The 27,978-nt window shown below is 36.7% G+C and overlaps 1 protein-coding gene across 1 annotated transcript; it reads right to left on the bottom strand.

Moving 5' to 3' along the window:
- Positions 1-6: 6 nt before the first annotated feature.
- MRPL3 (mitochondrial ribosomal protein L3) lies at positions 7-27,917 on the bottom strand. The gene is made up of 10 exons (XM_086849487.1): positions 27,776-27,917; positions 25,828-26,006; positions 24,923-25,014; positions 24,027-24,125; positions 20,060-20,159; positions 18,198-18,258; positions 10,611-10,719; positions 8,826-8,903; positions 7,700-7,777; positions 7-631 (listed from the first exon to the last, which is right to left on the bottom strand). The coding sequence occupies exons 1-10, from the start codon at positions 27,847-27,849 to the stop codon at positions 482-484; spliced, it is 1,020 nt and encodes a 339-aa protein (XP_086705613.1). The 5' UTR covers positions 27,850-27,917; the 3' UTR covers positions 7-481.
- Positions 27,918-27,978: the final 61 nt, after the last annotated feature.

Raw genomic sequence — 27,978 nt, 5'->3', positions numbered from 1 at the left:
AGCTCATTCTGCAAAACAGTGCTCATACATTTTCTTGTTTTATTTTGGATTACTATTCATGGATCCCCCCCCACCTCAGATGCCAAGGCAAATTTGGAATCTTTTTCTGATTGGTAAGATTTGCCCAGTATACTTCATATAAAAGAGAAACAGAATTTGTTCACATTCAGAAAATGAACTGGAACCATCTTCAAAACAACAGTTTTTCAGGATTGTGTAGGTTTTCACAGCCTGAGGCAGAAGACAAGAGGTCATTGGAGACTCAGAGTTTGGTGTGCTTTACAACCTGTCCCTCAGACTCACCTGTTGCTTTAAGTACAGGTTTGAGACTGACAGTGGGAAATCTGATTACCTGACCAAGATAACAATACCTGAAGTGTTTAAGTCAGTTGGCCAGACTGCAATTCATCGGCTTGCTTTTATACAGCACTGCAATGTACATGAAAAGAACAAAACTGTGTTTTCCAAGATGCAAGGAACATTATGCGAATGTGACAGATGGATCTGTGAACTGGAAAATCTCCTCATCAAAAAGGTCTTCTGGCAGTTCTTCATCTCCATCAGCAAAAAACGTAGGGAATGGAGGGTTTTTATTGCAGTCCTTGTAAGTAGGCAATTTGCTATCTCTGACCTGAAAAGCAGGAGGGGGAGAATACGGTTAATAAATCTTACAGAAGGTTTTCAGACAGTGATACACTAGAATTTAAAGAACTCAGCTTGCATGCATGAGAAAAACCTAACAGCATTCACATTGCACTTGTTTAAAGAATTCCAGGTATAATCATCAGGTACTTTAACATCAACCCCAGCTATTGAATTTAACCTTTTGTACTCATCCTTAAAGAGATTTTAAAAATCAGCAAAATTAAACAAAAAAAACCCCAAAAACAAAACCCTAGAATTTGTCATTACAGTGAATCCAAAACCTACTCATGAATTCATTGCTCAGTATTTTAAAATGTTATTAATATAAGGGGCATAGAATTATAGCCTTTTTTAACAGTGCTTACTTCCCACAGTATGCTCCTACATGACATTCCAAGTTATATTATGCAGTGTAATCACCTCTACAACAAACAAAGATACGTGCTTGTATCTGTGATGCAAACTAATTATGGCAACTAATTTTGCAAAGATATGTTCAGGTACTGTATCGAATCCCTCTGGCTATTGCAGAGCTGTTCAGTGACTGCAGAGTTAAACATCTAAAATTCTTCACTCAGAAATCAGTACCTAAGTTTGATAGAGGCGAGCATCTAAGACAGTTCATTTTCAAGAACTGTGGAGCCACAGAGAAATTCCTTTACTGACCTCTCTACATGTGGAAAGATTTAAAATCTAGCCCCTGAAACTCCAATATCTGAAGAAAATTAGAAGCTAGAATTATCAGCAAAAAGCAGTTTGTCTGCAGTAGCAGATAGAAGGCTGGTATCTCTGAATAAAAAAAAAAAAGAGCTACAGATTCTTAGATTTGATTTCGAATTAAATTCTTCTTTTCTATGTTGTTACATATGGTCTTCCTCCTGAGCTGTAAGAATCCCTTTTAGGCACTATAGTAAAGTGGATTAAAAAAAAAAAGTGCAAATAGATTAGACAAAATTTTAGTAGAGAGAAGATAACCTCTTCCTCTTAGTTTTTGGTGGGCTTTTAAAGAACAGGACACTTGTTCTTACTTGGTTGGACAAAGACTTCATTTAGGACAATTCTGATTTATGCCAAAAATTAAATAAAAAAAAATTATGCCCACTGAATGCTCTGTTCTGACAGCACTGTATATACCAAATTCATATCCACTATTAGTCAAATCTTTCCCAAAGTCCATGAGGATTCCTGCAGATGGCATTAAATAAATCAATGTCAAACAAATTTGACATTCCAATATTTTTTAAGGGCAGGCTTGATAAACAAAAGAAAATCTTTTACTAATGAGGGGATGAGGGGCTCAACGTGTTGCACTGGTTAGGATGGCTAAGTAGCTTTTCAAGTAGATCATTCCTCTTCTGCAGAAGTGTTCTCTACGGCCTTGTGAACTGCCAGACCCCTAGGTTCCAATTTACATTGTATATCTGGATGGAATGAACTGGGCTGGGGTCCAAGTCCACAGACCTTTCCTGAAACAGTTCCAGCACCAGTGAGTTCACAAGAAACAGTCAGAGAGCTTCAGCAATTCCACCTGAAGGATGGCATCTTCAGAGATGTCCTTCTTTCAATATGCTGTGGCTGTTTCTTTTACTATATGGAACCACTTTTTAATTGTTTCGCTGGTTTTCTATTATTTCCCCTGCTAATTTCTCCTTTACTCTCTAATCTTATTACACACCAAAATATTTCTCTGCCAACAGCAAACACCCCCATGATCCCTACATGTACTAGTATTAGAAAGATTAGAATACATGATTTTACTTATGATAACTTACTCATTTCATGTATATCTTATTTAAATGTTTTTCATGTCTAGTTTTTGTTATTTTTGATTATTTTTATCATGAAATAGAATGTGCTATATATAGGCTGTGTCACTGCAGGCAGTTCTGGACACCCAAAAAATGAAAGGAATTGAAATGCTTGTTTTCCTTCTATTTTCCTTCCGTTTCTTCTTAAAACAGTTTCTTATGACAGGATTTAGCAGTAAGACATCAGCTCTTAACAGAAGGCGAATCCAACAGTCTAATATTAGTCCTGCATTAGTTAACTTAAATGAATTTAAGATTTCTGTCAGGACTTCACATTGTATGAATTACATATAAATGCCAAGGGGCATTTTGGACATAGTATCTCCACTGTGATATGGAAAATTCTCAAAATAGTTTTAAGATTCTCATGAAACATCTTCAACAGACCATTGCTGCTCTCAGAGGAGTACAACACTGTTTCATTTTGTCCCTTCCAAACTCCTCAAAGGCTTGACATATCCCAGAAGTACAGGCCACCTCTGATGTTAAAATAGTTTCCTTCTGATACGCTCTTTCTTTTGATTGGTGTAATTGATGCAGAATTTCTTTTGAGTGGTGTAACTACTGCTCTTTTCCCATATTTTTCTACATTCATAGCTTTCAAATGCAATTTAAAGCAAACAAGTGTTATTTTAGAGCATCTCTACCAAACTAAATGAAACTCTTTCTCCTTGAAATTAAAAAAAGTTGGATATTATTATTCTATTACCAGGTATTATCATTATCATTCCTATTTAAAGGAAGAACGCAACTTCATTTTACATCTGAAAGTATTGATTAGCAACTAAAACATGGTATGATTTATCTGTCTGCTCAAGAGAATTATTTAATTACTCCCTTTACATTTATGAAGGGCCTAGCATACCAAAGATTTCCTGTATCTCTTACCTCAGATTCCTGAACAATAATTTCACAGCATATAAAGGGGTTCACTGGTGTGCAGCAGCAGCAGCTACACTTGTCTATATAAGCATGCACACATAAAAGAAGTGCAGGTGAACCAGCACAGCTCTTCCTGCTCTCCTACAAACCTTCTGAGAACATCCTTAATAAAGGAGTAAGTTTTCATGCCGTGTTACTAAAATCCAGTGGAAATTCTGTGGAATTTCATCCACAGAAGGAATCAAGCTCACAGTCCAAGCTGTTACTGCAATCCATAAAAGCATTTGCTGTGTAACTCACATTGTAAATGCTTGGCTTACTCAACTGCTGTGTTAATAGCACTACATATTACAGCAGACTATACTACAGATAGATGGTATATACAGATGATGGTATAACCACTACAGTGTATTCTCTGACAGGTCATTTTATTAAGAAAAATACTAGAGAAAGCTGAAATTGGAGCTGGTTGGGTTTTTGTCACTAAATCCTTAGAACAGTCATAAAGGGTTTTGCACACAATTAATAAACTGCACTTATGTATGTCCCCTATACTGACAGCATAATGGGTAGTATAAACAAATACAAACTCAGAAATCTATCATCAAAAAAGGCTTAATGTGGTCTTAAGCATTAAAAACTGATGCTTAAGCTACAATTCACATCTGTAGTTTAACAGGGCTTCAGGCTGTGTTAGCAACCACAGCAAAGAATGCAAGCTATTTGGTAAACATAAAAATATGTTTAAATATAGAAAATTATTAGAAATAAGCTCCTGAAGTGTCATACATCACTTAACTCAGCTTCTCTGCTATTTTTGAAGCTAGACATATAATTGAACCCAAGAATTATATCCATTTCTGACCAGCCTTATTTTGTCTTAAAAAATAACCCAACCAAACAAAATGCCCCCAAACCTCCACACAACTCTAATGGTCTACAAGATTTGCCAGAATTTCTGCCTTCACTCCAAGTGATATACTCAAAGTGATCAACCCTGAATATCCTAAGAAAATCAGGTGCCTTAAAATTAGGGCAGGTATAAAACACTATCAAAGACAAACTATAACATTGTAAATTATAATATACTCTATTACCCTCCACTATAGGGCATCTACTTAAAAAGGGAGTTAAGTCTTGTGCATATCTCTCAAATGACAGAAGAGAGAACTTCTTGGTAATATACTTGGGAGAGCAATCCAGAGCCATAACCTTTAGAAAGAGAATGCTATTACAGATGGTAACAACAGACCCTGAGATCCAAGATACCCCAGAAAGAAACAGGTGTTTCCTGAGGTAGGCAATCTTAATAGACCCAACACAGAAACTTACAAATGCTTACTCCACAATGTTACTCTTGTAAGAGAAGAGCTCTGTGCATTCCACCACACTGCTGAAGTTCCTTTATTTTATTAGACCTTGCAATTGTGAAAAAAGCTAAAGTAAGCTTTTTTATCATTAGTTTTCCAGTTGGCTGGAAACATTACTGATGTCAATTATTTACCTGCATACTTCAGTGTGCAATATCAAATGAAAGCTGATTCTAATTAAAACCAGAAATCCATCAATCTTAGTATTCTGCAATTTTATTCTGCTGAAAACAAAACTTAAAAAATTTAAGTGCTTCGTCTCTGTCTGAATACAGTGCTGATGCACAAAGTTTCCAAAAATACAACATACAAAATAAATATATGCTTTAAAGGTGCACTATGGTTTTAATGGTTACCAAGCAACACAGAGTGGGTACTGAACACAAATGCCTTCCCCTTGGAGGCACACAAAGAGGAAAGCATTACGCAATATTTCACTCTGGAGCTCAAAGACAGATGGATTCAAATTCCCTAGATATTATTTCTACTTAATTACAGGCAGGTAGTTAGTGCAGTGAACAGTAATTAGAACAACTAATATCCCATAATTCTTCTCCCCAACTACAGATCCAAACAAATATACAACAATATATTGGAAGTCGAAGTCTATAAGCAAACAAGAAAACATCCCTGAAGAAAGGCATAAGGCAAACTAAAAAACACACAGATGTGTGCAGCAAGATTAATGGAGAAAAAAATCCCCAGAAACTAGAGGAAACCAAATAGTATTGCTTTACCTAATTTTATAATTAAAGCCTTTTCTACTCTTCGCAGATATATTTGAAAAAATAAGGGAAAAAATCAATGTAATGATTCATACAGCTCATGCAAGGAAAAAGCCACAGAACGGATCCACCAGGTCAAGGAACTGGAATGAAATGTTGCTTACTACATACTGCCTTCAATCTCCAAGTAAGACTGGAAGCAATTTTTGGAAACCTATTTCTAAATAGCAATAATACCAACTGCTGTGTCCTTATCTCAAACAGTGTTATATATTATTAAATGTCATGAAAGTTTGAATCTGGAGCACTTTGGTCAACTTTCATATAATCTATTATCTTAAGCAAGGAGCTCTACAGAAGAAAAGCTTCATTCTTCCCACGTATGTTCTTCTCCAAGCAGAGTGTGCAGTGTCTGATCAGCAAGGGAAGAAAGATTTGTTTGAATGAGATCATGGTGTACATAAGAACCTGGAGCTTTGTTTTTAAAAACAATTTATATTACAGGTGTGTAATAAATGTTTATTTTCTTAACTCACTTAAAATCAGAAATAAAAATTAGTTTATTGAGTCTAGTTAGATGAAAGTTATAATCTGGTAAAAAACAGGTACTGTATTCAGTCTCAGCAGCTTCATAAGATGTTGCATCCTTACAGATAAAACATGTGAGATGTGTACCTGCATTTGCCACCAAGTGTGGATTTTAACAGCATGACTAGGGTAACAAGATGCACAACCTTTTTCAGCAATTAACTCTTGCTCAAGCAAACAATTAAGATCAAAGAATACAGTCTGGGCATCAAACATTTCTCAATTTTTCAGCTATATTATGCTGTTTGCATGCATACATTATAATTTAAAACTAACATCTTAAAATAAATTCCCAGTTAATTAAATTTCAGACTGACATAGAGCAATCAAGTTCAGATTCATGCCTCAGGATTAGAAAAAAATACTTTGAACACAATTAAGAAAAGGTAATTCAGTCCAATATACAGATGAAAAGCCAGCCAAACTACACTTAATTCTATGTCACACCCAGTAATTTTGCAGAAGTTGTCCTGAAAACTACTTTTTGTGGACATCTCTTAAGCAATTTTCACTATATTGGAAGAGAAATGTGTAATGCATTCCCCAGGCTTGGGCTGGACATTGAAACAGAAATAGTTTAGAGATACTTTGCCCAGGAAAAAAGGCCTTATTTGCAGTGAGAGAAATATAATTTTTCTATGGTAAAACACCTGTTTGAAAGCAAGGTTGCTGTATGTAAGGCCCAGTAGCTGCAGAGTTCTGCTCCACAACTAAGAGACAAAAAAACAGATGTCCACAGTAAAATAGAAGATAATGAACAATTTGAAAACATCTGAATTTGATGAACACTTCAACTTTGCAAGTCCTGAACCATTTAAATCCCTGCAATACCTCTGAGGATTTACAACTGTCAGATACACAGGTATATGCATACCAAACTCTTTATAGTCTTTCACTGAGTGATACCCTGCACTCTATTCAGTCAGAAAGAACTTCCTCCAAGTAAATGGTGTTTGCAGGTGTGTAGAATATACCTAACTAGAAAGAAAAATCTACTTTGAAAACTACCCTTAAAAAGCACTTTTCTCACATTGATGTGAATTATTCACATCATAAGAACACTTATTAGACTCTTCATTGTTTCAAGACTGCCTATGGAAAACTGAAATAACCTCCAGAAAATCTGAAATTAATCCTGTAGATTGCCACAGAAAATACTACTGCCACATTTATACTGATTCCAAAGGTAACTCAGATCTTTATTGTGAGCTCCAGCTGTCTCTTCCTGTACCTCAACTGCTTCTCGGAAAGCTAACTGCTATAGGAATGCTTTAAATAACCTCTAAAGCAGGACTTGCTGTGTATCTCTGATCATTAATACAACACTTAAGTAACACTGGAAATGTTTTAACATCTGGAAATCTCACCACCATGTTACAGGCTCATGTTAGCATTCAAAGGGGATGGACATAGCCTGGAGACACTTATCACAGGGCTCAGCAACTGTGCTGGTGTGTCATAAGGTACGTGGGTACAAATCTAAGAAGGAGCCATTTAAAGTGCCCACTGCCCCTGCTGACCACACTCTTTAACAGAATTGATTCCACTGCCCTTTAATTCAACAGTACAAGATTTGTCAGAAGAAATGAAAATTGCATCCTACCAGTGTTTTTCCATTTGTAAATTGATTAGTAGAATGCTTAGGAGTCACTAATACCAGTATTGAAACCAGCAAACATACCTTCACCATACAATTGGTGTGTCCTGGAACAGATCCATTTACATAAATAATGTCATGTTTTGTATTGATCCTCCACACCTAGGAGACAGAAACAAAAAAATCAGACACTGAGTCCTGTTTAGAGACTATTACCAGTTTTATAAACAGTAGTCCAGCAAAGCTCAAACTGAGTAATTGGCTGTGATACTATGGGAAAGAAAAATGTTCTGCACAGGCCTAGACTTGCTACAAAATTCATTCACATGCCACTCTGGGTGAAAACCCTCCTAATGCAAGAAGCTGAAACAGTTTTAAAGGGCTGTATCTGGCAAAGCAGCTCTTTGTTCAGTGTAACCCAAACCAAAGCTCCTAGGTCTCTTTTCCCTCTAACAGCAACATGTTGAAAAACATGAAAAACATCACAGGTGACAAAGTAAAACAAATGTCCTCATGAAAATGTTTCTGTGACCATATGTTAATTTCTTAATCAGGTGCTCCACTGAATTTTTCTGTTACACAATTTCTCCACACATTTTCTGTTACAAAAAATTAGTTGTAGTAAACTGAGAACAACAACTGCACTTTTCGGCAACCTAGAGGTCAATATGCTTTTCATTCAAACTGCAGAGGCTGCCTTGAGAGACAGAGTAGTTTTAATAGCCCAGGAGCTGCTGTAGCTATGTACAAATCAGAATCAGGACAGAAACTACAACTCCCTTTTCACATATGAAAGTGAAAAGCCATGATCAAGTTAGAGCTTCAAACAACTCAGATTTGGGTTGGGTATGAACCAACGAATAGTTTATGTATGAACAACAGAATAGTCATGGAGATATTAACGGAAGTCACCAAAAGCCTGATGGTTTTTCCTCTTCAAAGGCAGAAGTCAAGGGACATAGTGAAAAACACACTGGATATAGAAGTATCACCTGAAATCCCAGTTCCCCGGGTACCACAAACACAAAAGATGTTTAGATAAGTTATTTGCAACCCACAAGAAAGCAAGACAACACATTTGCTGCTCTGGTCCTTCCAGCTTGCTTACTTCAAGATGCTGCTGTCTGGATTCTGGCAGAGATGACAGAGAGGACATCACTGCTTGGCAATGCCATCACCTTATACACACACAGGTATACCCAGAACTCACCTTCAATCCAAAAGATGTCCTGTAGATGTTACCCATTTTACCAGGCATTTTCTTCCCACGATAAACTTTGGAAGCTTTCTAGATAAGAACAAGGCCAAAACCACCATGTTAATTGCAAGAGGTACACTTACAAACTCAAGAGGTGCACCAGAGAAAAAAATATGCTGGTATTTCCAAGGCTGAAAATATATAATATCAAAAAAATGTAATCCTGATAAGCATTTTAAATACCTCCTGCTAGAGGTTAGGTTCTAGTCTACATGTGTTCTGAAATATTTGACCACAACATTTTTTTTATAAATATATATACACACACGCACTGTAGCTTCTCTCCTTCCCTAATCAAAAAGTTTTTACACTGATGTCAATCAGATCTTTTAAAATGCATGTATTCTTGAGAATGGAAGTTTTAATTCCATTACCCAGTATTCCTTAGTTTCTGTACCCCATTTTTGATTGGCTGGGCATAAACTGGACAACGAAGGTGGGGAAAAAAAGGCAGGAATAAGTACAATAACTTTTAATTCTACATTGTTATCAAGGGATTTGTATCCTGCATCTCTGTTATTCATTAACAATGTCTCTTGGGAATTTTTCTTAATTCTTGTGAAAATCATGATTTCAGGAAATCAGTTGCAATGCAGTTCTAGGAAGAGGACTCTCTACTGAACAGTCCTGGATTACAAAATTGTCTGAGATAGCCAACCATGGATGGGACAGTACTATCAAGACATTATTTTTGCCCTGTTGCATCCTTTCACCTTGTTTTGTTCCCATCATACCTATTTCCAATACCACTTTTCATTCTATATACTTTGTGAAATTACATGCAACATTACTGCCTAAGAAATTCTAATTTAAAGAAAAGATGGGTTATTTTTTTAATGACAAATACCATCTGCTAAAATAGTGTTTAGTGTTCAAATATTTACATTCTTCAGTGAAAACAAGTGTCAGGTGTAGAATTCTTTTTCCAACTGAAACTGAGGATTATAAATCAGTAACACGTGCTTTTACACTCTCAGTTACTCAAACTTCATTGACTGTTGCCTTTTTGCTTTTACTATTCTCTTGAGCATTATTAATCCTTTTTTATATTTTAATTTCTCTAAGAAATTTTTGGACAGTACATGTTCAGTACTATGACTCAGTTGATCTTAATTAGTTTGCAAAAAATTCCTCATAATTCAGTCTAAATATTGTACAGCCTTTATAAGACAAAGTCTAAAATTAACCTGCTCAAAGAGCTTTTATACTAGTATTATTTATAGTTTGAAATGTAAAAATATGACTCTGTACTCTGCTTAGAAATGCATAGAGGCTTACACACTTTTGGGAATAATTCCCTACTAAATTATGGGGATCAGTTTATTAAGCAGCTACACATGCCAGGCAAGGCGATAAAAAGAACTAGGGTTCCAAAGAACAGTACAATATCAGCAGTATAAAATAAAAGAGGCAAATCCTTTCCAATTTATAAATGCCATGATAAAAGCTTCTTAGAACTCTCTTTGAAGTATTAAGACTATTCCTCTCACTATATTACAAAATACGCCAATTAGCTCAGTTAAAATATATGCATTTACCAGAAATACAGAATATTCATAAATTGAGGTGTAAGAGAATAACATTGCTCCTCATACAGGTTTCTGAACTTCCTTTGCTGTTGGGATTCCCTGCTAGCACAGAGTAAACATGGCAGCCAGCTACTGTACATTTTTTCAGTTTTAGTAAGCTGTTCTAAAAACACTGAAGAATGTTTTAATGGTAAATGAGAATCCTCACGTTGGTAGATATTGCTCCAGGTCGTCTGTGAGTTTTTGTCTGGCCGTGGCTTGCAGGCTGACCTTTAAATCCCCACCTTTTCATGACACCTTGAAATCCTTTACCAATTCTGAAAACAAAAATAATTTAGAGACAAACATGGGTTAGTCAGACATAAAGCTTCTAGCCATAACCAACAATTTCAGTCAGGTTCATGGTTTTTTTTACCTTTAACAACACTAGCTTAAGGAAGAATGTATTTAAATAAAATCCGTGTTTTATACCATAAACATATTTTAGCACAATGCTTAAAGATTGCTTTAGAGAATAAGAAGCATTAGAAAAGAGTCAAATAGGCAAGAAGACCAACATAAAATGCTCCTTGCTGTGACTGTCCTCAATAAAAATTACCATAATGAATCTGTTACCAAGTGAGCACCAGCATAAACAAACAAACAAAAAGCCAGACAAAACCCCAAATAATAACATATACCACAATTTAATATCAGGCCTAAGCACCGAGAGAGGAAAGAGATTGACTACTTAGAAGGAACATCTCTTTTCCATACTATGACAAACTCATCTCTTGAGAGCAGCTTTGTGTATAGTGACATGTAATTCCCTTGATCTGTACTCATCCAACAAATAAGTTCTAAAGCACAATACCAAATAAAATATATTTTGAGAGTACATGTCCTTCATCTTTGAGCCACATGACAGCATTACTGGCTTTGGAATTCTCTATTTACTGCAGGGACAGACTCAATAGGAAAAATCACCTTACCACTGCACGAAGGAAAAGCCAAATAAAGTGTGTGTTAAACTGGCATTGTCTGTGTCCAAAAGAAGAAGTCTGACCACAGTGTTTGTGGCTGCACTGATTATTAAATTTAACCTGAAACTGGCTCAGCTGGTCAGAGCATGGTGGTACTAATGCCAAGGTTGTGGGTTCCATCCCTTTAAGGGCCTTTCACTTAAAGAGTTGGACCCTGTGATCCTTGTGGCTCCCTTCCAACTAAGACTATCCTGTGAATCTATGATTTTGCAAAAGAATAATTTTCCTCTAATTTGCAGAAATCCTTTCTCTGCTAATGCACTTCACATTAAAAATAATAATAAAAATATATATAAAATATAAATATAAATATATATATATATATAAAAACATGCTTTGTGCAGGAACTGCACTTGGCTGACTGCCTGCTCAGCATGCCACTGAACTGAAAAACTAGAGAACACACAAACACAGAGAACACCAACACTAATGAAAACTAGATTCTTTCCTCTTCCCACTTGATTCAATTCTCCTCTAACTGCTGTCCTGGTTGCCTTGAACACATCAAACCAGAGTCAAAAATAGCCATGAAGAAAGACTCTCTAAAGCTACAGAACTGTAAGGGAACATGAGCTGTGCAACCATGGTATCAGTCTCCTGGTCTTCCCCTTCCCTACTCAGAACCCACAGGTCAAACCCAGTTCAATTTAGCAAAGAAACACATGTAATTGCTTAAATAAAAAAGTTCTTGCTTAGAAGCTCCTGACTATTTCTTGCTCCTTACCTACAACTAAGGAAAAGCTAAAGTTTAAATAAAGTAGTGATATCTTCCTTTGACCAGCTGGCTTGTCAGTCATGCAAGTGGCTGTCACCAGCAAGACAAGTCCTTCCAGGCCAGCAGCCAGTGATGGGACATGAGAACATGAAGGGGGTCAGGGCTATGAGAAGAAGCCAAATGAAGGCACCTGTGGAAGGAAGGACCTGTGGGATCAGGAACACAAGACAGGAATCCCAAGGATGCAAGGCTTTGTAACACCACTTTTGGATAGAATTGGCTTATTTTAAAAGCTCACAGTAGTTAAACAGCAATAGTCGTAAAAAGTGGTTTCAAAAATACACTTTAAGAGAGGCTCAAAACTTTTGTTTTTCTGTTTTTGTACTGCTAGGGAGCAGTAACTATGAAATACATGCAGAAACTAAGCTATAGGGAAACTCATATCTATTCTGCCAAAATGCTATTTTTTTCTTTTAAAGTACCTATTACTGACTATGTTTTCCAAGCAGATTACTTCTGGCATCTCTAGCTGGAAGATGGACTTAGCAAAGTCTCCAAAATCAACTGCATGAGGGTGGCAGCTGTGCAGTCAACAGAGCGAGCAGGCAAATTCTCTCTTTAAATGATGAGGCATGATAAATTCTTTAGCTGTAGAAATGCCCCTGCAATTCAGAGAAACCCACACAACCATAGAAAGCTACCATTTCAAAAGTAAACTCTACTGTCAAACTTAGCAAAGAACAATAAATCTCTGATGTCATGAAACCATTTCAACATTTCATTCAGCTTACTCATTTTTAACATGACCAATTTAGAATACTGTCAAATCGTGCTTTAAAAAATTGAAAACATAAATACTTAATACATGCAAGAGATGCATTTTTAAAAAGAGTTTAGTACATCAAATATTATAAGATATCTTCCCAAAAAAGTGATTACATCACATGACAGAGTTGCTAGTGTTTAATGATTCATGCAGTAGAGAATGAATGCTTGGTTGCTTTTTGGTTCTTCCAATTACACACACATTTTCTGTGAATGAAGACTCAGATTTTACAATACTGAAGCCTTAGGAAATGTATAGAAAGTGTGATCAAACTAAAAAATGAGCACTCTGGTAAACCTGAAAGCTCTCCTGCATCTGTTGATCTGGAATATGAAAACAAATCTTCAGACTGAAATATTCTGAAGTCAAGGGAAGATATCATAATGCTGAAATTAAGAGTATTTTATAAAGTACAATGCCTTACTATCTATCCAGGCTTTTTCATCATACTACATCAATAATGTTTCAGATTAGTTTCATTTTTTATTTGTTCAATTACCTAGAAGGGTACTACCTTATGACCTTCTGACATTAATTTCCTATTTAATATGACACAGCCATCATGATTAAAATAATTAAATAAGAAGCAGCTGTATCTTTTTTTCATTTTGGAGTTTTTTACTTTAAAAAAGAATACATGATGTGTAATTTCTTTAAACACATGTCAAGAAGACAAACAATTACAGTGTATATTTCTTATTTAATTCATGCTCTATATGAAATAAAGCTGGAACCAGAGTAAGAACAGAATAAGATTATCTAAACTGAATGTAAAGTTTAAAATAAAGAAAGGAACTACTAGCATTCAGTTTATAATAAAATTAAGAACTGGTCAACTAGGCAGTTAGTAGCTCAGCCAATATACTTCAAGCATCCTAAAAAACAGTGTTTTTCCAGCCTAAGTTGATGTAAATAAGATTTGTTTTCAGACAAGTGGCGGATTTCTTCATTATATGAAAATAAAATATGAGTACATTTTCCATGACCCACAATTTATCTGTATTTCTAACACATTTTGATACATTATATGTTGATTTTACATTCATCCAACTGCATGAAATGCAACATGCTTTTGAAACTAATATCTATCTTATATAAACAAGGAAGAGAACTTAAGATGCATGCTGTTCAAGACATATGGAAAATCAAAGAAGAGTTTAAACAGTGTATTGTACAGTTTTCTTGATTTTTTTTTATTCTGACAAAAATAATGAATATCATATAAGATTATACTCTTGTTGATTTCTGAACAGACATCAGATGTCAGCTATTAAAATCTTTAATTTCAAATTGTTTAATTGCTCCCTTTGCCCTTCTTAAAAATTACTAGGTGTGAATACATTCAGCAAGTATCACCAATAAAAGAAAAATAATTACTGAAACTCAATCTAAGCCAGTCAAAATTTTCAAAGAACATTAAGGTCTGTCAAAGCAGGATGTTAATCCAGTACTATATATTAATTCAGCAAAATAACTCAAATCTACTCAGAAAGAATCAAGCTTGCTACAGTATGTGAAATATGACAGCCAACAACCTACATTGAAGTACAATGCTTGACATCCTACTTATCCTGTTGTGATATCATGCTAAGACACCTTCTACGTGTTGTCTTGCTTTGAATCAAGGGCTATACATTTTTAGTGTTTTAACAGCAACATTAGACAGCATATCTGAACAGAAAACTCTACATGCATGAGCCTTATAAAACTAGATATGAAATATACAATATCCCTGCTCTTCAACAGATGCAATTCAGTGACTTAGTTTACTTGGTTCACTGAGCAAAGCATTACCTGATTTCCAGAAATTAATCACAGGGAGCAATGATGATATGAAAAATTAAGACACGCAGGAGTTAAATAAAAGGGAAATAATCTTTCTATAGAGCTAAAAATAGAGTTTAATTACAGTTGTTCTGGACTCACCTGCAGGAAAGCAGGTGCTGAGGTCAACCATCTAATTTTGTACAAAGCCTAATTTTCCAGGTTTGATACAAGTAAAATGCCAGTACCTAATGAGAGAACTTTCATTTAGAAAGCTACTGGAATAAACCACTCTAATTAAGCAACAATTTATTTTGCTAGTAACTCTTCAAATGTAGTTAATTTAAAAGAGCATTATTTTGATGCTGCAGAGGAAAAGTATTCCAGCTACTTAAATAACTTGGGGCAAATGGAGAGTTCATATTCAGGCTCAGATTACACCGTTAATCGAGCAAAACCTAAATAAACCATAAACACTTCAGACTCACCACTTAACTCTAGCCCATTTCCAACAAAACTACTGTCAGCCTTTTCTTGAGAGTGACAACATTTCTGATGTTCCTTACCACCCTCACAGAAAAGAATTTCTTCCTAATATCTAATCTAAACTTACTGTCACTTTGAAGCCATTTGTCCTGTCACCACATGCTTTTTTGAATAGCCTTTCTCCACCTTTCTTACAGGCTCCCTTCAGGTACTGGAAGGCTGCAATTAGGTCACCCTGACACCCTGAAGCCTTCTCTTCTCTAGGCTGAACAATCCCAAATCCCTTAGCCTTTCCTCACAGGGGAGGTGCTCCATCCCTAGAAGGGACCACAGAGTTGGATGCAGTACCCAAGGTGGGGTCACAGAGCTGCAGCCTATGAGAGAAGTGCTTCTGGATGGTGTGCGCTTTAGCTCCAAGCTCAGCAGGACTAAACTTAAGGATTGAGCTTTTAAATTGCCAAAAATAAGTACTGAGGAAAATATTTCAGCACTATAGAAGAGTGACAGTATGCAGACATACTGCCTACTCTCCATGCTCTAAAAGCCACTCATACCATACTGAACAATTATGAGATTTCAAAAAAACCAAAGTGCATACATAAATCTTTAACTGAACCCTCTCATTCCTGTGAAAGTGTTTTTCTTTACAGAGGTATTAAATGAATCAAAACACTTCAAAAGACTTTGACAAAAACATTTGTAGGGAAGATTAAAAGAAGACAGTCATAAAAAACTCCCCTACATTTTGGTAACCAAATGAAGAGGCCAACCCAAGACTTCTGAAATGAAGTTTGAAGTTTGCTTATTTATAAGGAGTTATTTTACATTATTTACATTTTGACAGAAGGAAGCATGCAAAAAAGTACCTTTTGTATCATCCTTTGAACAATTAAAAGTTGGTAAAAATTAAAATATCCTTTATATTCCACTGTATTATCTCCTCATTGAGGCGACACTAATTTTCTTTCTTTCTTTTTTTAGGACTCATTACAATTCATCAGGCTATTATCAACAGCACTGCTATTTTCATCCATATGATTTCTAATATTGTACACTCTGGCATTTCCTTCAATCAAAGCAAAATTACTGTAAAACTCAAAAATGTAAAATACATGTTTATGTAAATATATTTCTAAAAACTTTACTTGACAGCATGTTTTTAGGAATTACTGTTTTTCAAGTCCATAATGGTTTGAATCACAAAGATCCAGGTCCTTCCTCCAAGTCCTCCCCCAAGCTGGATGGGACTTAGCTGGATCAAATTGTTTGGAAAAAAGTAAAAGAATAGAAGAAAAACTGAAATGTAGTAATGTAACTTAATTCTTGTCCAAGAAGTAAGGGAATATGATAAATGAAGCATTCCAAAGAAGTAGAAATCAGAATGTGAGTGAACCACAGAAAAAGGTTAAATTTTTTTTTATATAGAAAGACTGGAATGATTAGAGAACCACACTGACAGAAAACCCATTTCACCTTTCTCTTTAGTTAAAGAACGTTTCCTTCACCTTTACAGAATGATTACAAGAAATATGCTACCAAATTAGCAGTACATACACACAGCCAATTTCTGAAATGGGATAATACAAATATCTGGAGAAGATATATCAGAAATACTGAATTTCAGTCTAGGATGGATTCACTGAACAGGACCAAGATCCCAGTCTATTTTTAGCTTGCTAGTATTTTCAAATACTAAAAGCAAGATACAAATCAATACCCTGTAGCTGTTGACCAGTATCTTCTACACTGCTAAAAAATCCCTTCCCTAGTTCTTGGAAAAACTCCTAGAAAAACAAAGCTTTTCTGCATTAACAAAGACTGATACATAATCTCCATTAAATGCATTCCTAATGACCATGTGCTTTATTTTGCAAACAAGCTATGGTCTCTTACAGGATGCTCACTGAATGCAGTTTAGAAGCAGAACGAGTAATATGCCAGGTCTAAGTATTTCATAAGGAAGTCTGACATAGAAAAAATACTAATTCAAGTCAATTCCTTAATTTTCTCAACAGAGTGCCCTCACAAATGCAGTGAGGTGTAGTTCTACTAGAATTGCATACTCAGCTCTGTTGATATGGCTGGTTTCCCCACATATACAAAATCCTGTGAACAGTATTGGACATTTATAGGCATTACACCCTACATGTGAGACAACTGCAGCTGGGTACTATCTCCATTGCAGAGAAAATAAAACATGTAATGGCAAATATTATCTTTGTATCACAACACTGGAACACGCAGACAGGAGTTCTCTTGGTCAGGGGAAATCACAGATATACAACATGAGTCAGGACCAGTCTTTGCCAAAAGATGCCAGTTTTTCTTTTGAACACTATTACTTGAGCTCTAATTTGGCATTTGCAGTGGTCTGAGAGGAAATTATCCCTCCCACATTAGAGTAAAAGATCTTTAGCCACTGCTGGCAAGGACATGAGCTGGAATGTGAGAGAAAACAAAAAAACAAAATAAAAAACAAAACAAAGCAAAAACAACAACAAAAAAATAATTAATTTGACAGCTCTGTTGTACTGCTAAATATATTCACTAGCTTTTCGCTATCCTTTCAGTCCACATCTCTCTTCCCATCTCTTCACCAAATTAAAATTAAGCAGTCTTTTTGGGAACTGATACATTTCAGCATTTATTCTCCATTTTTACATACTAGAGATACTGCATTAAAAATCTCTTTGTCCATGCTAATCATGGGCACATGAGAGACAACGAAGGCAGAACCTCAGCCTTAACAGAATTAATAGTCTACCTGCCATGTTCAAAACCAAGAGTAAGCCTCATCAAGAAATGTAATTTGATATTTTTGACCTAATGAGTGAACAGACGTCAATTTCCTGTCACTACCACTGCAATTGTATTTCAGCTTTTGTGAGCCATGGGTTCAAGCCAAATTAGAGGGAGGGAAAAAAAAAATCAGCCAGTCTCTTTGAGAGAGATTTAAGACACAATAAATCCTCATGCACCTACGTTTTTGCAGTAACATCCACAAACTGCCCGGGGCGGAAGTGAGCAGCATACAAAGGAGTACCTGTGGGAGAAGAGGACAGATCATGTTCAACTTAGTGCTGAAATCCTCAAACCACTACCTCATCCTCCAGGGTAGGCTACAGTCACAGGAAAGGAAAGAGAACTTCTTATTTACACCTTCTTTGTTCTTCTTTATGAACCTCACTGACTGAAATAGATGCTTTGTATTTACTGTTTAAGCACACTTCTTAGGAAATTACCCAATTTCAGATGAGCAGGAGGGAAGGGTCAAGGCTTTATATACATACATTGCCAAAGGCCAAAGTGCCTGATTAGTTAAGACTCATAATACTTATGCTTAGCAAAAAAACAGGATATGCTGCACTTAGAACTACTGGCACTTCACAAGGTAGAGGGTATAAAAATAAAATAAAATAAAATTTTGCAACGGTTCCTCTATTAAGATGCAGCGTTTCCCAATTAAATTCTGTGGCAAAAGTACAGCTTCCTCCACTGGGGAATTGTCTACACACTAACCTTTAACAGAAACAGAACTACTGTAAGTCAGTGACATCATTCACCTCCCTGTAATTACACTAATTCCTTAAGTACTTGCAGTATCAAAATTTTAGATTTGTTTTGTCTTCAGTGATTTTTTTCTTATCCAAGTGCAAATATTCTTTCATTAGCAGCTTAAAAAAAACCCAACAAAGCAAAACTGGTAACTTAGTTTATGATAAATGAACTTTAATCTGAAGAGCCATGTGGCATCATATTTCAGTTTGCAGTTTGTTAAACATCCATTAAAAAAATGAAATTTTAATTGCTTCATGTTTTTTCAGTTGCTTTCATGCCTTCTCAAATCTGTATGAATGTAAACTGAAATGATGTAAAACTCTCATAAGTTTCAAGCATAAAAACTTTCATAATATTTCATATTATATTTACATAATCCACCCATTTGGATAAGATACCTGCCAACTGACACAAAATCATGCACATAAAGGATGTTATGTATAAAACACATACACTGCAAAATCATTTTATCAAAAACTTCTAATTCTGCTTTATATCAAGCTATTGTTTCCATTGATCAGTCCAGACTTCATGTCAGATTTGATTATTATCAGTTACTGCACTGACTTAAAAAGTAAAAAAAAACCCTCCACTAATGTCACTTAAGATGAACTATATTAGAATTTCCTACCCTACTTAATTCTTCAGAAAATACTTGTAACTGCCAAAAACCACAAAATAAACACAACCTAAACACACTACCTAATAAAACCTCAGAAACTTAAAAAATTTTCATTTGATCCTCAAACTCCCAATACTGATTTTTAGTGAGAATGTTAGTTATAAACACGTTTTAGTGTGTTTTACTTTGCAAGCTGTCAGAAAAAGCAGCCATTGTCCTACTTTTGAATGCAGCAAGAAGAAACAAAACTCAAACTGCTATTTCAGGATCCTGAGAAACATGACCACAAAATTCAGTGTCCCTCTCATTAGAATAAACACAGAACTTCCTGTAACTGCATCCATATTCATGCCCAATAAGTGAGTCAAGGTTACAGACATTTACTTCTTAACTCAATGTTCAGATTAGTAAATTTGGATTGGATTTATTTTCTCATAGATGGAAACATGGAAAAAGCAAAAATCCTACATCTCATCAACTAAAAAGTAAAACCCATCTTCTAATTTTACCTATATGAAAACAGTTTGCTTGTGCTTAATGACAACAAATTCATCAATTTCTATAAAAAACAACACTGAAATACACATCAAAATTTCTTTTAGGTCTACAAGTGGCAGATGCTAAATGACTACGCACGTAATACTCAGTAGCTCAAAAAGATTACCTGGTTTAATTATGGCATCATCTGTTACATTAAATGTTGAAACTTTCTGCTTCCGTGGCACTCCAGCTTCTTTAAAAATTTCATGTGCAGACTCTGGTTTCTGTAACAAAAAAGCAGCCACAAAAAAAAAGTAATCTTAAAATACCCAAGAATTAACCTAGCACAGAAAACAATTACAGACCATTAACATCACTCAGAGAAACAGATAGATCATACTAGAATTTCATCCTGAGGCTTGTATTTTATCTCTACATAAAACTTATTTAAAAACTCCTGTGTCTTATTTAAAAACTCCTTTAATTTTCTGTCAAGTAGTTACCCTACAGCTACCTAGTATAAACAAGAGATATATGAAGATTTCAAAGATCAGAAAAGGGAAACAAATCATTTAGAATGTAGATACTGGATGATAGATGTTAATTTTCTTTATCATGGCTTACAAGGAGTTTTGTAGTAATTTAGAAGTAGGTTCTCTTTTTCAAAGCTTATGATGACTTAGTTCCACACCACGATAAATATAATTTATTTAACTAACAAAACCATGGAAACAAATTCTTGTCTTGCAGAAACTTCTAAAAATGCTTAAATTTCCACAGAAGAAAATCTTGAGTCTCTGGGCAAACAAAAGAAAAATTAGTAACAACAAGTTTACAGTCCATGTATTTTTAAGATATAGCAAGTACACTCAATGTCAAACCATTGCTAACTAAAGCAGGGATTTTCTTTTCAGATGAGTCTGACAAATTTAAAAGTACTCAGAATAATTCTTAGCTGTTTTAAACAGGACATCTCACAGAACAGCAGAACTTTGAGATAAAACCAAGCAACACAAACAGTGATTCACAAGAAAACTGTGGCCACAGGAAAAAGAAAGCAATGCAGCTGACTTTCCTTCAAATGATTTCTGGGAGAAAGCAATTTAAGCATCTAACAATACTGTCACACTTGGATAATCTCATCTCTGAGGTTTGCTTCTCAAAACTCCTGTGCAGTTCACTCTCTCTCAAAAATTATTTTGTGTATTTTAAGAGCAAGCAATGTGAACAACTTTAAAAATGCTACTTAGTGTATCTGAAAACAGTTTTGAAAATCTCCCTGTTGCCCATTCTTTTCTTTTCAAACATTTGTTGAAAACTGTTAGAACAGAGAAAGTTTTATCAAAAATGAGGAAGCAAAATGATGAGGATCTCTCATGTAGAAAAAACCCAGAAATTTTAAATTTATCTGTCTTTGAGAGTGAAAAGTGTTTCTTGAGAGATTTGTTAACTCGATGTCACAGGACGAAATACGACAAATACCTTCAAAAAAGGTACACAATCAGCTACATAAAAAAATCTCTCCTAAGACCACAAATATTTGAGGGATCAGTGGAGCACCTATATTAATCTGCAGAACTATATGTGAGAATGAAAAATGAAGATATGGACTTCCTACTAAGTGCCTGTATATCAATCCTTTATTTCCAGCTATGTAAAACCGCTGCCTTAAGCTACGGCAAGGGGAGCCCTGTGCACAGCTGAAGAGGAGCATGATGGAGTCGAAGGGTAAAATTCACTTACATCTCAAGAGCCCTACTCTAGGCTGTAGCCTTGCACTGTTCTACTGTAACACCATCTCCTCTTCAAACAGCCAAGTCAGAGAGATGTATTTTTACAAACAAAACACTGCTACAAACCCTTCCTAAAAAGCAATATTGAAGAGGGGAACACTGAGTGAACTCTCAGATGTTCTTTATTTTTAAAAACACCAACAACGTCTTCCAGTATTGTAAGAAAATCATCAATATGCCCTCACTTATAGGAAGCATATGAAATATTTTTGACAAAAAAAAAAAAGTTTGAGCACTGGCAGAACTGCACTTTTGAGCATAATTTTGCATTAAAAAATCATGAAAAATCTGTTCGCTTATAACAGAGTGACATACATCAGGGTAAAAAGGTAAAATAAATCTTGCTAAAAATGCAATACTCCTTATAAGTTTTAAAGCAATTTGACACTCCAAAGAAACACAGGAAATTCTTTGTTAGAAAAATTACTGAAGGAATCTTTTGATTGAATTAATTAAAAATCAGTAGCTGTGAGGAATCTAAAGAAGACAAATGTTCCTATGAAGAATTAACAGAAGAGAAATTGCTTATGCTAATACATGACAGTATCATTCACCTTTCTTTTAATTCTCACTTCTGACAGTTCAGAGAGAAAAGAAACACATAAAAAGGCTGATAAATATAGGAAAACAATGATCCAGACTTGCAGCTAAACGAGATAAATACATCACTTGTTAGTACCTTAACAAGTAAAACTGCTCAGAATCAGTATGCCAAATTCTTCCTTAGGAATTGTCTAGTTTATACAGTAGTGATGACAAACATAATAATACAGAGCTCAGAAGAATAATAATAATACTACACAGTTCAGTCTCAGGTCAGGACCTCACCCAAAAGATATTTAATTAACATCTTCATAAAATGAGTCTAAGTTCAACCAAATTAATAGAAGCTGACTTGAGAAAAGTTATGCCCGAAGAAAGTCCTTAACATAACTCACACTACTAAAAAGTCCATGAGTTGACTTTTTAGGTAGCTCTGCTTTGAAGAAATTTTCATAGGAGCTGTTTAAAAAGAAGTTTTCTTTATACCTCCTTACTTCTGGCATGTTTTTATTCTGACAACATACTGCCTTTACTGGTAACATCATCTTTATGAAAAGATCAACTCTAAGGAGTCTAATGGGAAAAATACAACTTGAAAATTATTATTCCCATGCCTCTTGCATGTCTTAGACCAAAGTAACAGGAAAGAAAAAACCACAACTGTCATTTTTCCATGAAAAATATCACACCTGGAAAGTGGAAATGGACTAAAGTGACAGGATAGACACCTGAAATGCACAAGCTGTGACAGTCAAATATGGCATAAACCAACTGAAATAGAAGAATGGTACCTTGAAGTATAAGCCTGTTCAAAATCAGCAAAATATACTAAAAAGCCAACAGATCTATCAAATGAAAAAATTACCTCCACTAAAGCAGAAACAAGTACACAGATTAATTTTGAGGCCCTGGGACAACCATCTGTTTGAAAAATGGAAATCTAGGTCCTCAAAAAGCCATGATCATGAACCGAGATAATCTGCTCAGTAGTCATGAGCCCTGGGATTTTTTTACTCACCTAAACCAGACAAATGAGTGTCAGGATATTGAAAAAATTGAAAAATTATATTTTACAGAAATAATGCACCACATCAACTGCAATCCTTTGAGGGAATGCTTTGTTCCTGCTTGATCTATAACTCATCCTGGGGAATGACAGCTCTGCCAGACAACTTCAACCACTAGAGATATCTGGGAATTCCACATCAAGCAACCGGGATGTCTAAACAAGTGAGTGACTTTGATATGGCTGTTGATGAGTTACAATCGTGAAGTTATCTTCTTGAAAAGATATGTCCTGAAGTTCTTTATCAGCAAAACTACAGGCAAATTAAACAATGTCAGCAGACCTCGGGAAAAATTAGAACTATAGCTAGGAAGACAGTAAAGAATAGTAAGCTAGAACACTAAATTGTAAACAACTGATGAAGCTGAGTCAATTTAGAACAGGCATCTGAAGTATCTTGCAGTCCTCATCTGAACTGCATCTCAGACCTGAAGAACAGACACTTCTCCACTGCTCATGGTCCTTCAAACCCTTTCATCAGCATGGTACACTGCACATCAAAGCAAATTCCTAAACCCACAGCTTTCCTAGAGAATTATGAGGCAAAACTTTCAAAAAGTTCTTCTTGCTATTCTCTTAAACAAGAATTTACAATTGCTTTAGGAAAAGGTGAATGTGACAAAAAACCAATTACAAAGCATGCTTGTGTGCCAATAAATCTTTCAGAGAAGTCTACTTATGCTACTTTTGTACTGAAATCACAACAGAAACAACTATTCCAGCAGAGACACCCAAAGTGCTTCACTTACAGAAAAAGGAGATACATTTTTGCCTCCAACGAGCAGCTTAGCTGTTTTTCCACCCGACTCTTCCTTTGAAACGTATCTTAAAACATGGCAATCCTGAACCTAGAAAAAAGAGAAAGCATTCATCTGAGCATAAATGTGTATGCTTTAAGACAACAAAACACCAAAGTCAGTCTCTGTTTTCATAACAGAAGATACAGCCTACAGTAAGACAGTGTTATGTTTTTACCACTGACATTGCTTTTCCAATGAACTGAAGGCTCATTTTAGAAAAAAAAAAATAAATAAAAAAATTAGTAGAATGCAAACTAATTTCATAAATGCTCTAGAAATTATAATCATCTTTTTCACACAAGATCTGCAAAATCCCTATTGTAAGCATGAAAAGCACATGGTAACAGCCCCCATTTTAGACTCCTGCTCCTTTGCCCTGTAAACCTGATGGCCTTCACAGCAGTGGCTCCTCTTATGGCAGCAGCCAGTCAGCAAAAGGCTTCATCACAAGAGCAGCTGCTGGAGAATATGAAGAATATGAAGAAGCAGCTTGAGAGCTACAAAGGCTCAGAAACCAAGGTGAAACTAATCCCAGCATGCCTGCAGGTGGAAAAATAAAAGAAGTGAAGTGGGATAGTTAACCCCATTTGTTGCATCACCTAGGTAACACCACTCACAGCTCTGCAGCATTTGAATGGCTGAGGCAGCAGAGCAGATCACTCCTAGAAAGTTTGGATATAAACAGAATGGGGCTGGTGTACTATACAGGAGTGAAAGAAATCTTCACTTTCTGTCAGGATTTCCTACTCTGTACAAGTAGTGAGTTTCACTTTTCCTTGAAACAGGAGGTTTACAATCTGAATACAGTGAGTGCAGGAGATTAAATTAATTATGTTTTATTTCACCTTAAGTAGTGTGACAGCATGTTTTTCTCCTGATTTGGTCCATATTGGCATCATTCCCAGTTTTACTGCAACAAGACCAACTCTGATGGAATCTGTAGATCAAAACAGAACATGGATGCACCTTCACACATAATAACTGAAAGAGTTTATCTAATAATCTACAAAGTCCCGTTAACTCTGATCTTTCCTAAGGAGGTGAAGAAGAAAAAACACCACTAAATCCTTGCATGTAGACTAGGGGTTTTTAACCCCACCAGCAGTAAAGTTCTACCTGTTTCAGCTATGTTTGATAGAAAATGCAACTACCCCTGGTTTTTTTTGTTTTTTTTTTTTTTCCAAAATAGAACACTCATGTATTAGAGCCAAACTAACTATTGAAAAGTTTATTGTAGGAAGTTGCTCCAACCCCAATCTTTGCAAAGGCAATCTGTCAAGTTTGCCACACAAATGATGTGATCCTTCTGAAAGCTCAGAAACTTAATTCTGTGCCTAAGAATTTGTAATCACAGACCAGAAGTGGGATGGTACTATATACTACACTTTCTCTTCAGACTCCAGCAATATTAACAAGAACATTTTCAAGTTCATACGCTTTATATTCTAAGGACACTTTTTGATGAATTCTTAATTTATACCTTGTTGTTGTACAGTAGTGGGATGGGCCAAGTGCTGGACTAAAAACTAAACTTAAGAACTTTAAAGGCTCTTAACATCTTGTAATATTTGAAATGCTTTTTAGATAACTGATGTATTACATTTACTTATTTACTAGGAGATTTATTGAATGATTGTTGTGAAAGCCAAAAGAAGAATACCTCACAAGACACAATCCTGATATTGAATGCAACAACACAGCAACAATAATTTCAGCATGAAGAGCTATTTCAGAGGAGATACTTTCTCACCTGGCGTCCACTTATTCAGTGGCCATGGCTCATCTTTCAGAGGGCACAGCTTGCTGGCTGTCTGAGCTTTGTACTCCTCTGCAGTTATCTTCTTGAGGAACTCCACATTCTCTTCAGAAAGATTCTCACGCCACCACGTTGAACTGTTGATGTGTCTGACTACAAAGCCCAGCTGACCCCTTTCCAGAGGTGGGAAAAGGTTTTGAGTGTCTTATCAGTACAAAAAGTGTCTCATAACATGTACTTTCCATCTAATTTATAAAACACCTAATTATCTGTCATTTGACTAAGTACTCTGAATTATATCAAAGGGGAGCAAGCAACAACCACCCACTACTTTTGAGATAAAAAACCAGCTACTTCCATGAAGAAACAGACAACAGTAGGTACTGTTTACCCTAACTTCAGCAACACTTTTAAAAACAATCTTTTGCACCATCCTTCGATCCAAGATGGGATGTTATGATATGGATGGGTGGGCTATCAGCTGAGAAGAAACCTGGCTGGATCATCAGCTAGAGGAGTCACAGCTGATGGTTTGGACTCTACTAGAATGCCAGTTACAAAGAGAGCTCCTCAAGAGTCTATTCAGGAATTTGTCCTGTTCAATATCTTTATCAATGGCCTCTGAGAGAAGATGAGTGCACCGTTCTTAAGTTTGAAGGGAGCGGTGAATGATGCTCAAGGGTGTGTCCCTCTGCCAGTTGTAGGGACAAGCCAACAAAGAACCCAGTGAAATTCATAAAGGAGAGATGCACACTCCCATCCACAAGTGGCATGGAATAATTTGTGAGAAAGCTACTGACAAGACCGAGGCAGGCCATGTCAATGAGGTGCACACCAGGCGAGTGAGAAGTGCTATAAACTGAGATTCAGGTTTGACATAAGGAAAAAAAACGTTCAGCCTGAAGACAATCACTGGCACTGGTCTAGAGGGACTGTGCAGATTCAGTCCTTGGGGGCTTTCAAGGCCCAAAACCACAAAGCCCTGGGCAAACTAGTCTGACCTCAGGGCTGGCCACATTGTGAGAAAAAAATTAGATCTCAGCTTAGAACTTGGCTCCTCAGCTCCTTTCCAGCCCTAACAACTCTCTGGTTTTCAGCCAAACACTGTCAAACAGCTCAGTGTCCTGCCATAAATTTTATGAGGGCTGAAAAAGGCTTGAATTCTCCCCAGTCCTCTGCAACAAAGGAGTATTTAACAGTACAGGTATGGAATGCACGTGGCCAGTGGGCCAAGGTGACCCAAAACATGGCAGGTCAAGTCGCTCATATGCTGCAAAGACGCTTTGGATGCGAACACGCCTGTCCTGACATAACTCCCACGCAGGCTGGGGCTACTTCTAAGACCGGGGCTATTTCTACGGCTGGAATGCCCCAGCAGTAACCCTTGGCACCACGATCAAAGCTTCCAGCACGCTGCACAGAGGACTCTAAAGGGCGGCGACCAGAGACGGCGCCCAGGGGCAGGGAAAGGCCGCCCAGGGAAAAGAGCCGCTCAGGTGCCCCTCACCTTCCAGTACCTGAAGGGAGTTTACAGGAAAGACCAGACAAACCTACTTACAAGAGCATGTAGTGACAAGACAAGGGGGAAGGGGTACAAACTGAAAGACAGTAGGCTTAGATTAGATATTAGGAAGAAATTCTTTGCTGTGAGGGTGCTGAGGCACTGGAACAGGTTTCCCAGAGAAGTTGTGGATGCCCCATCCCTGGCAGCGTTCAAGGCCACGCTGGATGCAGCTCTGAGCAACCTGGTCTAGCTGAAGGCGTCCCTTCCCAATAGGGGGGCTGGAACTAGATTATCTTCAAGGTCCCCCTCCAATCCAGGCCATTCTACGATTCTACGACCTCGGGGCTACGACAGTGGCCGAGCCCCGCTCCTCCTGCCGCTTCTTCTTTCCCTCCCCTCCTCCGGAGCAGCCCCTTGCCCTCCCAGCCGTATCGCTACCTGTGTCCGGGAGCCGGCGCCGCCGCCGCGCAGAGGCGCCCGCCGAGCCGGGCCAGCAGCCCCCAGCCCGCCATGCCGCCAGCCCGGCGCCGCCTTCCGGCCCCGCCGCGTCCGCTGCTGGAAACCTTCCGTGCTGCCCCGGACAGAGAGTTCCGGGTAAGAACTCTCTGTCTTCCGAGATCAAGAGTGACATAAAAACACCC

The sequence above is a fragment of the Cyanistes caeruleus genome, chromosome 1 (genome assembly GCF_971803275.1).
Source record: "Cyanistes caeruleus chromosome 1, bCyaCae1.hap1.1, whole genome shotgun sequence".
Taxonomy (NCBI): Eukaryota; Metazoa; Chordata; class Aves; order Passeriformes; family Paridae; genus Cyanistes; species Cyanistes caeruleus.
The sequence above is the reverse complement of the archived record's forward strand: the minus strand, read 5'-3'. Positions and strand labels throughout refer to the sequence as shown.

Coding starts and splice junctions, on each gene's coding strand:
- MRPL3 (XM_086849487.1), bottom strand. CDS start 27,849: ATGGCGGGCTGGGGGCTGCTGGCCCGGCTCGGCGGGCGCCTCTGCGCG. Junction 20,160..24,026: donor AAAATGTATCTCCTTTTTCT/GTAAGTGAAGCA, acceptor TTTTTGTTACAG/AAACCAGAGTCTGCACATGA. Junction 10,720..18,197: donor GTGGATGTTACTGCAAAAAC/GTAGGTGCATGA, acceptor TTTTGTTTTCAG/AATTGGTAAAGGATTTCAAG.